The following is a 12,520-nucleotide window of genomic DNA, read 5'->3' on the forward strand; positions in this document are numbered from 1 at the left end:
TGACACACACAAAAGTGAACTCACCCAGAGAACTTGTTGACCTCGAACCACTGCACAGCAAACACACACCTGACTGCAAACTACATGGATTTGAATTTCCACACAGAATAAGTGAAGACACAAGGCTTCCGCAAACCCTTCTTTTACTGAGCTTCCCTTTTTTGAGCAACTTCTGTCCCTCCGATGATTTTGGACATACTGTAAATAGAGCTATTAATCTTTGATAGAACCACAACATCCACGGTAATAATAGCAGCACTTTTGTGTTCCTAAGTCGAGAGAAGTGGCAGGACATTTTCTCATGAAGCTCTCCGCTGAGAGAGGTCATGGAAGATACCCGCCATCTGCACTTGCTTGATAACTCCTCCTTTATAAAGGACGGAAGAGGGACTGTTTGATCGGCCTCATGCTCCAGATCTGAGTGTCATCACTGTCACCGAGGAGAATCAGCACCATTGATTGAGAGCAGCTCATGGAAGGCCTGGATACCACTTGAAATAATTGCAATGCTGGAAGCTGATGGATTTGGACGGAGACAAGTCTGATTGCGGCATCAGTCTGTGTTGCAGCTTTGGGTTTATGTTTCCTTTTTTCTGCATCTTCTCTGCAAGAATCTCAATGTTTCTGGAGGTCCAATGAAAACAACAATTTGTCACTGATAAGTTCAAGTAAGTGCAACATTAAATATTCTACATACACACTTGGTTTTATCTTGATACAACAGAATGATGTGGAACACTGTAATCTTTATGATACAAGGCACCAGGGAAAGAGCCAACTGCTATACGTGACTCAAAATCAGCAATCTGCAGGACACCGACGCACATAAGGTGACGCGCTTCTCTCTCCCTCACCCTCTCTCTGTTTCTCTCTCTCTCCTTCTCTCTATCTGTCTCTCTCTCTCTTTTTCTCTCCCCCTGTCTCTGTCTCTCTCCGGTGCAGTCGTGCGTCCTGCCGCTCTGACCGACTTGTCGCGCAGGCTTCGGTGCCAAGACCGGCTGGATGCAGCGCACTGTGAGCGCGCTACGGCGTTTGTAAAGACGCGGTCCGCCAAACTTACGGTTCACAAACGCGGAATATTTCTTGGAGGTAGAAAATGACCTGAGAGACGCTGATAGTTTAATCACCGGCTCTGGTGAAGGTGGCGAGTGGGCGCTTGTTCGCCAGCGTCGTGCGTAACCCTGGGAGAGCAGGTGGATGGAGAGGCTGGCGGGATGCAGCTGTCCAGCAGGTCAGCGCCGCTTCGGAGCGGCCGGACTCCGTGTTCTGTGTTGACGGACACCTTGCCACGATGGACTTGATGTGAGGGGCGAAGTTTTCTGTTTAAAAGTAAGTGATGCTTTAGGGGGAAATATTGAGAAAGAAAAATGTAGTGGTTATTTTGAGTGGAGCTTAATAAATTTGTCCTCATCCATGGGTATTTCTGTGTGGACTTTGGCATGCTTTTGCGCGCTGTAGTGAAATCCTTAAATATACAGCTCTACTTGTCTGTTAAAAGTTACATTTTTATCAAATATATCATGAAATCGTGCCAAATCGTGGCACAGCGGTTTGCCACATAAAATGTAACCATAGAAAACGTGTTTTTACGCGCATTCTAAGATCAGTTTCTGTAGATTTGTTGGTCCATCAGCTCAGCATATAAAATAAAACTGAAACAGGTGCAACTCAACTGGAGAAACGTGCAATTATACGAGTCCAAGGGAAGGAACTGGCCAGAGGGGATGTCACGGGGTCCGTCTTTCAATTAAGAGGTCAAAGGTTTGATGCCTACAGCAGCCATTTTATGTCTCAGTGCCCTTGAGAAGAAAGATAACCCAACCTGCCCACTATTGGATGAGAATTTCCACCTCTCTGTGAATTAAATGAGTCTCCTGTTGAGCTGGACATTTGTCACGTACTGCCAGCAGGTGAGTGTGAGGCTGCATGGAGCCAATCTTCTTCCCCTGGCATCACTTCATCTTTTCACACAGTCAGAAGTGAGCTGAAATACAGCTCATGACATCCACCGGGCATTTTATATTGTTTTGTTAGTCCCAAGTAGCCTGTTAGATGTTCTTCCTTTGTGAGAGTTTTAATAGACCACTAAATCCCCCTTTGCACGTATTAATACAATTACCCTGCTTTATAATTAAACTACAAGATACCCAACAATACTGACACTCATACAGTAATAAGTCTACGCCTCCTGCTAGCAAATAACAATGTAAATCCTTTCATTAGTGGATGTATCATTAGAGCTGACTGCTCTTCTGCACACTTTTCCCCGCAGCGCTCTCACTCACGCACACACACAAGCACACATGTCCATAATGGAGCTCCAGTGACATCTCTTTGTAAAGGCTGATACAGGTTGTATTTGTGGATTTTGCACTTTAAGTAACAATCCTTAAGATTTTTTATCAAATCACGTTCTATTTCTTATAATATTTATCGTCAGCATTCATTTCAGAATGAATCATTCAATGTCATTTAATTCAGTTAATATATAAAGTATAGTAGTTTTACATTTTTCAGTGGCAGGGTCCGCCATTCCTGCTAATACCACAGATGCTGCCAAATCAACCAGCAGTTAAATCTAAAGAATGATATTTTTTTTAATTTGACCATATTCACAGTGATATTAAGATTGATTAAGAGAATACAGTGTGCCTGCCGTGTTATTCCTCTCGCACGGTCGAGAAAACTAAAACAGCTGGTAGACAGCCCTTTAAAATCTTAAATGTTTTAGGCTGGCAAAGTTCCATTGCAGATATTAGAGACTGCCTCCATTGCAGCTCTCTGAGTCAGGCACTCAATATGGAACAAACTGATGGTTAGTGTGTGCAGCCATGTGACAGTAGATGAACCTCCGGTGCTTTAGAGGTGATTGGCCTCAATAGGGATCGTATTGGCAAGACTCAACATTGCTGAAACTGGTTAACAAATCCTATCAGCGGCAATTATTGTCACAGAAAGATTGTTTTTGTTTTAAAAACTCAAAAACCTTTGGGGTTTTTAGTCTGACAGGCAGACAAAATAGTTTAAAGGCATCCCTTTTGGCTCTGGTAATTACTGATGGGCATTTGGGTTGGTTTTTAGCATTTTATGAAATAATAAATTTATCAAGGAAAAACACTAAAAAATGACAAGAATCCTCAGTAGTCAAACACTTGCATGCACGCACGTTCACCACACACACAAGTGTATCATCCCTCTGTGTTAACAAGTAATTGTACCAAACCTTTTCTCTCAACACCTCATTAGCACAAAGCGGACTGTCCAAAGACGACCCACATGTGACGATCACATGCAATTCAGGTGAATTATGAAAGCAGGAACTGGACTATTGTCCCCAGCTGCTGTCACTGCAGGTGGGAGAGTGAGTGATCCTGCCACAGTGTCAGAGCTGTTTGTCCCCGAGATCAATTGAATAAACATTTGTCTTCGGCAGCACAGTGCCCTCGCCGTTCTCTCGCTCAGGCGTACCTTTTTACATATATGCATACGTGGGGGAGGCACGCTCACTGACACTCACATATGCACAGTCCTGAACTGGACTGTGGGTTTAGTTTAACATTAGGTGGGTTTATATTCTGGACTGAGTAGGAAAACGAGAAAAGGGCTCCATAAGACCTAGGGCTGGGTGATGTGACCAAAATCTAATATCCTGATATAGGTTGATTTATACCAAGATCACATGTCAAACTTTCATACCCAAAGTATCAAAGTTTGACAAGTTTGTGAGAGCAGAAGCCACTCCCTTAGGCATGGGGTCCTGGTTTTGACTAGGCTGGTTGGTGTCCATGTCCTGGAATCACCCTGTTTTGTGTCCACCATGTTTGTTTTGCGTTGCCTTCACGCATATTTCTTGCCTGCATCCATGCCGTGTGGAAGAACACAAATAACAAAAAACGATTTCTGTAAAGAGTCGATTTGTGACACGTAACACGAACGAAATAAACGACGTGAAAGAAAAGATTTCCTTCTATCGTCACATGATATATGTCATCAACACCACTTGCACATATACATCTTGCAGACGTCAGCACGAGTTTTGTTGGAAAGACATAGTATGCTGAGTATTTGTTAATTGGCCTTTAGAGCCTCCCCATAGGGACGGCATCCAACGTAACTAAACCAGTAATAAAACCAGATGAGATCCAGCTAAGATTATGAGATTGTATCTAAATATGGCTATATATTGGATGTTGTGATGAATGTTTGAGTCACCCAAGCCTGCGCAATTTTGTCAAATTTTATATAGGTACCTTTCTCCACGCAAAAGTGCAAATCAATGTCAGTTTTGTGTGTTTGGGTTAAGTATTGTCTGATATCCTGGTGGTTGCTGGCTGAGGAACAACCAAAAAACTAAATATTTTTGGGTTTGCGTCTCACCTATGACTCTCTCAGTTCTTGTGTCTTTCTCTGCTGTGTTTCTCAAATGAAGGAGATAATGATCAAAAGTTATATTTAGAGAGCTGCGCATCATGCAAAATGTGGACTCGGGTGGATTTGGACATCTCCTCTATTTCTCTGCCAAATGCTTGCTGTGAAGGGAATAGAGTGTTGAGGATAATCAAGGAGAGGAAAAATATCTGGATTATTGTTGGGAGACAATATATGACATGTTACTCTGACTGAAGGTGTGAAAGCAGTTATGTAATATAACCTTGTAACTGTTGCCATGGATCTTGACAGACTATTCTTATTATTTGCCAAAGGAAATACTGTTCCACAGCCATATTTACTGTTCTTTCATTCTGTTGTCTCATTCTGCAGATCTATCTTGCTCTTTTGCTGTTTCTCTACTGCTGGGATGTGATTCTTGAGGATCCTCGTTAATGAAAATCCCCAGTCATCCTAATCCCCAGGAGCCCTGACCCCAACACCCCAAAGTCTCTAATTCCCAGTACCCAAGGGTTTTCTTAGAACTTACCACCTCGCACTCTTCAGACGCTTTAGGTTCCCTAAACCCCTCTCAGCCATCATGGCCTTGGATCAGTGGCCCTTTCTCCCCACTTCCCCCAACATCTCCATCCCAGAGCCCCTCCTGTACGACAGCTACATCCAAGGGAATGAGTCGGACCTGGACCTGAACGTCACAGAGACCAGGGAGCGTCACCAGGACAAGACCAGCTCGGTGGTCATCACCTTCATCTACTTCATGGTATGCGCCGTGGGGCTCTGCGGCAACACCTTGGTCATATATGTTATCCTTCGCTACGCCAAAATGAAGACGGTGACCAACATCTACATCCTGAACCTGGCTGTGGCAGATGTTCTGTGCATGATGAGCCTGCCGTTTATCGCCCTGCAGCTGGCACTGGTGCACTGGCCCTTTGGAGAGGTGCTTTGCAGGGTGATCATGACTGTAGGTAAGTGTCGAGCAGACGCCTAATGGTGCACTTAGTTTTACTGGGCGAAGAAACACTTTTGTCTGCTATAGTTGCTGTTTAAAGAAAACCTTTATAAAACTCTACTTGAAATGTTAAAGGTAAAGTTCACCCAAAAATCTAAGTTCATTTTTTGTCTCTTCACCCCTAAGTTGAAGTTGTGTAATCCAAAAAACATTCCTGGATCTTCACACACAAAAAATAAAAAAATAAAACATAAAATGGCTCCATACAGCTTGTCCTGTGTAATCCAAGTTTCTAGAAACCAGAAGATCCCAAATAGAGCTTGGGCACCCATCAATTTGGGATCTCTGGGCTTCCAGAGACTTGGATTACACAGGATGAGCTGTATGGAGCCATTTTTTATTTTGTGTTAGGTGTTTTTTTACATTTTAAAAAAAGTCCCTATCTGCCACAGTTGTTTAGGAGAATGCTGCAACGCTGTTTTGCTGTGAAGCTCCATAAATGTTTTGTGGACTACAAAACCTGACCTGAGTTTCCATCTTAATGGGGCCGAGTAGATAATCACTGAATTTTCATTTTCAGGTGAACTTTTCTTTCTCAAATTAAAATGTTGTTTTTTTCCAACATCTTTGAAATGTATTTGTATGAAAGGAATAGTTTGAGATTCACTTTTTTGCCAAAAGTTAGATTAGAAGATTTTATTTGTCCATCTGATATAATGCAGAGATACATAAGCTTAGCTTAGGAAAAGACTGGGAGCAGTAGGAAATGCTAGCCTAGCTCTGCAGTTCAAAGGTAAAAAAAACAAAATCAGTCTACCAGCACTAAATTTTGAATTAACATTAAGATTTATTAACAAATTGTACCTTTTTTTAAAAAAGTTGTCACTTTAATTGGTGAGCTTCACAGATGCTGGTAGATGGATTTTTTTTTTAAACTTTGGACATAGCCATTTCACCATGTTTCCTCTCTTTATGCTAAGCTAAGCTAACTGTCTCCTGGCTGTATTTTCGAACAGTGTTCGTCACCCTAGCTGTCTTACTGACAGCCTATATTACACTTAATGTGTCTCCTGTTTTAATGAAGGAAACACACATTTACTTTTACTGCTGCTTAATAGATATCCTCACCTTACCTTCTCCATTCCTCCGCTCTCTCTCCTCTTCCTCCTCCCAGACTCCCTTAATCAGTTCACTAGCATCTTCTGTCTGATGGTGATGAGCATTGATCGATACTTGGCTGTCGTCCACCCTATTAAATCCACAAGATGGCGGAAGCCCCGCATTGCCAAGCTTATTAACCTGACAGTATGGGGTGTGTCGCTGTTGGTCATCCTTCCCACTATGATCTTCAGTGGCCTGAACAAGGTTCCAGTATGTGGGATCGTGTGGCCGGAGCCCCAGGATGTCTATTACAAAGCTTTCATATTCTACACCTTCTTCATTGGATTCTTCCTGCCACTGGCAGTCATATGTCTTTGCTACCTGCTCATTATAGTCAAGGTAAGAGCCTGCCTCTACCCTCTACCGGGCAGCCAACATGTCAATCAGTGGGTGCATTTTATGAGTTGGCTTTCTGTCACATTACCCACAGCGGGGGTCGGGGTAATCACTTCTCAATCCCCAAGGAATTTTCAGCAGCCAATTTCACCACTTTAAAGCATTCACGGTGAAAAGCCAACTCAATAACCATGGTCGGTGATTAATTTGTATGGTCGATCAGCACTAGCCTGAAACGGGAGACCAAACCTATTCAGGGTATCTGCAGGTCTTCCCAAAGAAAATTGTTAATTTCACAGACTGTTTTCCTGCATTCTAGTGAATTTATGGAGTAATTTTGTGGAAGAAATGTGGAGTCGGGTGGATAGGGGAGAAGGGGGCATTGAAAAATAGGAGTCTCAGGAGAATCTGGAGGGTTGGCAAGTTGCTCCACAAATAAATAGATTGAAAAAGAAAAGGCAGCGGATCCTGCAGGATAATTTTGTCCAGAAAAACAAACAACAAGCATTTATTAAACTAGAAAGCCAGCCCAGAAATAAAAGCAAAGGGAAAGACTCATTTTAACTATTTTGTTTGGATTAATCATATTGTTTTTGTTGATTATGTTAGATGTGCTTTCACACATATTACATTGGCAATTATTCATTTGATACCTTGCAGCTCAATTAAGCTATTATCCAATGGTACTGTCTGATAACTAAGAGCTAGATGAAATTGTAAATAATAACGCATGATGCACTATTCTAGCTAAATGCATTCATTAGGTGCTGGCACCCATATATGATTTTAAAGCAAACTTCCTTTTGTGAATCTTTTAAATTCCTGACTGACTGAAATGTTTTGATTCCCCCTGACTCTGAAACAAGGCTGTTAGCCAGCTGGCATTTAATGATTGGTTACAGTTCTAACATTCAAGCCTTAAAAGCATGTTAATGAAAAACATTTTTAAATCTGTGCCCTTGGTTCGAAAAAGGGATAGTTCAGTGTTTCCCACAGAATGCGGAAAACACACACCTTGCGTTTTAGATTTTATACCCCCCTGGGGAGGAAGATTGTCAATTATGTAGTCGATCGATGCCAGCATGGTTCTGAATGACACTGCAAAAACCACATGCAATTAGACGCTTGTACAAAACAACAGCATTAGTGGGCCTAGATCCAATAAAAGAGTTCACATCACATCAGTATGTGTAGAAGGGATGTAATACCAGAGAACATCTCTCTGTCTCTCTGTTTTTCTCTGTAGAGCATGTGTGAATGTCAGTAGACAGGAGGGGGAAAGCGAGGGGCAGATTGTCCACTTGTTAATCGATGGATAAAAAAAAATAAAAGTAAAAAATGCTAAGATGGGTCTCCAGTTAAAATATAGCTTGGCGGCCTGCCTAAGTAAAGTCTGTGTGGGAAACGTATGTACTTACTGTACACTTATTTGCTTTCTTGCCAAGACTTAGATGAGTATACAGTACCTGTCCTCTATAAGGACTATAAGGCTATGGCCAGCGGCTGTTTAGCTAAGCTTAGCATCAGCATGTCTAATGCTCACTAATCTACACATTTTATCGTTTGTTTTTGCACTTCAATTTGGTATTGGATTTTTTTTTTTACCTTTGGACGGAGCCAGCCTGTCCGTTTTCAGACTATGCTAAGTTAAGATAACTCTACAAGGCAGATATTAGAGTGGTATCAATCTTTTCATTTAACTCTTGGCAAAGATTTTAATGTTCCCTTACATATAGAGCAGTATGTGTGCCTAAGGGTAATCCCTTACAGTGCTTTTATATTTGGGAGATTTTACACCACTGACAGTTCATTCCTCTCCCAGGTTAAATCGAGTGGCATACGAGTGGGTTCCACCAAGCGCAAGCGCTCTGAGCGTAAGGTGACACGCATGGTGTCCATCGTGGTGGCGGTGTTCGTCCTCTGCTGGCTGCCTTTCTACATCTTCAACGTCACCTCCGTCACCGGCTCCATCAACCCGACCTCTGCCGTGAAGAGCACCTTTGACTTTGTAGTGGTGCTCGGCTACGCCAACAGCTGCGCCAACCCCATCTTGTACGCCTTCCTGTCGGACAACTTCAAGAAGAGCTTTCAGAACGTTCTGTGCCTGAAAAAGGTGGCGGGCCTGGACGAGATAGAGCGCAGCGACAGCAGGGCGGACAGGAGCAGGATGGCTAACAATGCTGCGATAATCAACGCCAACTTGGAGACTCACAACGCCGCCCTGCTCAACGGCGAGCTGCAGACGAGCATCTGAGGGCGAAACAGCGGCAGTCACATCCAGCGGTGCACGGGGCCTTCAGACTAATGGGTCGCCAGTGCACTGCTAGTGACCCCTGTTCAGAGATGCGGGGGCAGGAGGATGATGTAATGAATGCTGCTCATGGACGTCAACACATGAACAAAGTCTAAGTGAAAAATAAACAATTTCCTAAGGGTTTCCAGAGGTCAGGGAAAGTACACTGACTCCAGCACCAACTTCTTGATATTTGGGTTAATGAGGCAACTTGAGCTGGTTTGCCCTGAGGAGGAGCAAAAATGTGTCTTGACTGGAGTGATTCCAACATTGTAGAGACAAGTGATGTCGAAATCAAACTTAAATAGGCTGTTCATGCTTGCCAGCTTCAGGTTTCTATAGAGTTGTCAGACAGAATGCAGACTGATCCAAAATAAAACCAAGACGAGGCTTGGAGAGTGAATTGCTTTGGACCCACTGGAGAATATCAGGGCTGGCTCATCCATGGATTTTTCTGAATGTGGAAATACTGCTGAAGAAACTGCCCGAACATGTCAGCGAAAACAGCCAAGCACTGTGAGTCTGTAGAGAAAAAATCAACAAACCACAACCCTGAATTGTTCCGTGCTCATGTTTTATTCATACCAGCTGATTGGTCTGCTCTTACATAACAGGGCAACAAAAAGGCAATGCCCTCCTAACATGACGTCTTATTTTCAGGCAAAGGAAGAATGCCCTTTCCACTCTCTAGCTGGCGTCTCGGCGAGAGGAGGTGCATTGATGCATAAACTCTGATTTTAACATCCTGGATTATTGATTAAGTGGAAGGATAGGGAAACCTCTCTGCAGTCGCTCTGACCTTGCTCGCTTTAAAACAGCTTGACTTGTAAATACAAAATGATATCCTGTCAATCTCTGGGGGAAAGTTTCGCACGTGGACGACTCCGTGTTCTATAATGAATGACTGAAGAGATTTCAAAGGCAATCCCTGCTGTAAAAACTGTATTGTTGTAATGCATCAAAAACAGCTCTTTAATCATGTTTGTAAAAACCATCACATATACTTTACACTTCATTGTATTCTGGTCTTAATAGTTGCTCCCTGTGCCAGCAGTGCCATTGTAAGGAGCCCGTTTCTACTTGTAAAGTGCTGTGTTTTGCCGATGTAAGATTACCTCCTGAGTTCATGTTCACATCTACTTCAGCCAGCGTGTGCTTGCAAAAAACGGCTAACTTTCGCAGAAGGCAGGGAAGTGTGTCATGTCGTCACAGAGGGAGGGAGAGAGGGGGATAAGGAGACACAGAGAGGAGATTCAACCAACTAATGCTTGTGTATGCATTGTATCTATAAGAAAACAACACATGAATACAAAACTTGAGAGATTGTAGTAGGAAAGTGTACTCCAGTGATTTTCTTTTGTACTTTGGGGGGATTCACAAGAAACGGACTGTTAAATGGTCTAAATCGAAGCAGCAGGAGCCAAGAAATCCCAAATTTGGATCCTACACTTCCCATCAGAGGCTCCCAACTCTTAGCTGGTAACACAGACCTCCTGTTATACCATTGTAGTCTCGAAGCATCATCAGAGGTTATTTTATCAGACTTATGAGCGCTCCTCCCAGAGCAACAGACAATACTATTAAACTGTTTTGTTTTGGGGCTGAATAGTAAACCTCATGATGAGTAAACTGAACTATATGTGTAAAATTGGTGGAGTACCCCTTTAAAGAGCTAAATTAATACCTCAATTGAGCTTGAACTCAGCCCTATACATACTCAAAAATTAATCTAGCATAGTATATTTAAACAGGCCGTATAACATTCCCACCTAGGCCACTTATTGTTAATTAATTGTATTCTCATTTAACTGTATATCAAACAACACATAAAGCATACTATTTACGTGACCTGGACTCATCTCGCTTCTCTCAGTGGCATTCAATACACCGAATGAACAGTGTAAAACAACCAGGCAGCTAGAGTTAAGTGTATACAATTCACAGTAACCCTGTACTCCTCGTAACCCTGTAAGTTTAATTCCTTGTGATTAATGGTGATGTCAAAACCATATTGATTAATGAAAAAATCAATCAGCGGAACATCGTAGAGCTTCACGTGTTTGTTGTTTTAGCCATATTCATGGTCTCCAACGAATTAACTGAAATAACTGATCCCATAACTTTCCATGAGGTCAAAATTTTAATTTGTTCAATATTTTATGATGTTTTACATTTACTGCTTTTGTGGTAAATCGACTACCTGCTAAACTAATGATGTTCTGTAGGCACACCATGCCAGCACTGGAGAAAGGTCTGGCTGCACCAATTCTTGTTCTGGTGTAGGGAAAAAAAACGTTCTGCATACTGACATTAAAATTGCTGCAAATCCCTGCAAAGAAATGGTAGCTAAATTGTTTCAGTGCGAAACGTTAGCACCCATTTTAGGGTACCTTGTCATTTTCAGCCTGCAGGCTAGCTTGCTGGCTTGGAGGTAGCATAATTGTTGTTATTTCCTGTAGAGTATCCTGAACAGTTAAATGCAGATATAGAAAGGGAGGAGAATGCCACCTCAAATCGGCGCAGTCAGGCTAGCTTCAGCTGTACTTTGTGTTTGGTGCTTGTTAGAGGATGTTAGCATGCTAACAACCTTAGTAAAGACGGTGCACACAGTAAACATACCTACCTTCTTAATATGTGCATGCATTGTGTGCATGTTAGCATGCTGATGTTAGCATTGAGCTCAAGCTCAGCCAAAGAGCTGCTAGCAGCTATCAGTCATAGACATTACGCTCAAGGTGGGTAGCTCAAATGTTGCCAATGCTGTTGGTATCTGACAAATTGTTTCACTATCTCCTGACTGATTAGCAACTGAAGACAAGTGATAGTGAAAACCCAGAGGACAAAGGAACATTGGTCAATATTTCAAGACAGAACTATATATTTCATTCCCTTTTAGCTTCCGTGAGACACCAGCTAACATTAGCATTCAACCACTTCCTAGCAAACATTACTGTATAATAGTGTTACACAATATGATAAGAAAGGCAGAAATTAAGTCTAAAATATTAACACACATCTTGGACACATACAGTACTATAAACATGGAAGTGAAACGCACTGGATGTAATCGAACGGTAATGCTCGCTAGGGGGGTTGAATGCTAACGTCACCTGTTTTATCAAGGTCATCCCTATGTTCCCACAGCCCAATGGTTTGTTTTCTAAGAATTTGGGGTTTGGGAAGGGGAAAAGGTTAGGGTTAGGGTTAGAGAAAGGGAAGGGTTAGGTTTAGGGAAGGGGAAGTGGTTAGGGTTAGGTGAGGGGAAGTGGTTAGGGTAGGAACATAGGGCTGTGGGAACATAGGCACGCTCCCGTTTTATCGAAGCTAATGGGTTCGCAAATATGTAGTTTTACTTTAAAGTATTGCCTGATGTCCTCATGGATTGTCAA

At 42.4% G+C, this 12,520-nt stretch overlaps 1 protein-coding gene across 2 annotated transcripts; it reads left to right on the top strand.

Annotated features, from left to right (window-relative positions):
- The first annotated feature begins 381 nt into the window (after nt 1–381).
- sstr2a (somatostatin receptor 2a) lies at nt 382–10,979 on the top strand. Of its 2 annotated transcripts, none has more exons than XM_073490125.1 (4): nt 382–668; nt 4,762–5,357; nt 6,516–6,841; nt 8,661–10,979. In XM_073490125.1, exons 2-4 carry the CDS (start codon nt 4,970–4,972, stop codon nt 9,090–9,092), a joined length of 1,146 nt encoding a protein of 381 aa, XP_073346226.1. In that variant the 5' UTR covers nt 382–668; nt 4,762–4,969; the 3' UTR covers nt 9,093–10,979. The 2 variants fall into 2 exon arrangements, with proteins under 2 accessions (XP_073346226.1, XP_073346225.1); XM_073490124.1 differs by lacking the exon at nt 382–668 and adding an exon at nt 873–1,329.
- Nucleotides 10,980–12,520: the final 1,541 nt, after the last annotated feature.

The sequence above is a fragment of the Pagrus major genome, chromosome 20 (assembly GCF_040436345.1).
Source record: "Pagrus major chromosome 20, Pma_NU_1.0".
Classification (NCBI taxonomy): domain Eukaryota; kingdom Metazoa; phylum Chordata; class Actinopteri; order Spariformes; family Sparidae; genus Pagrus; species Pagrus major.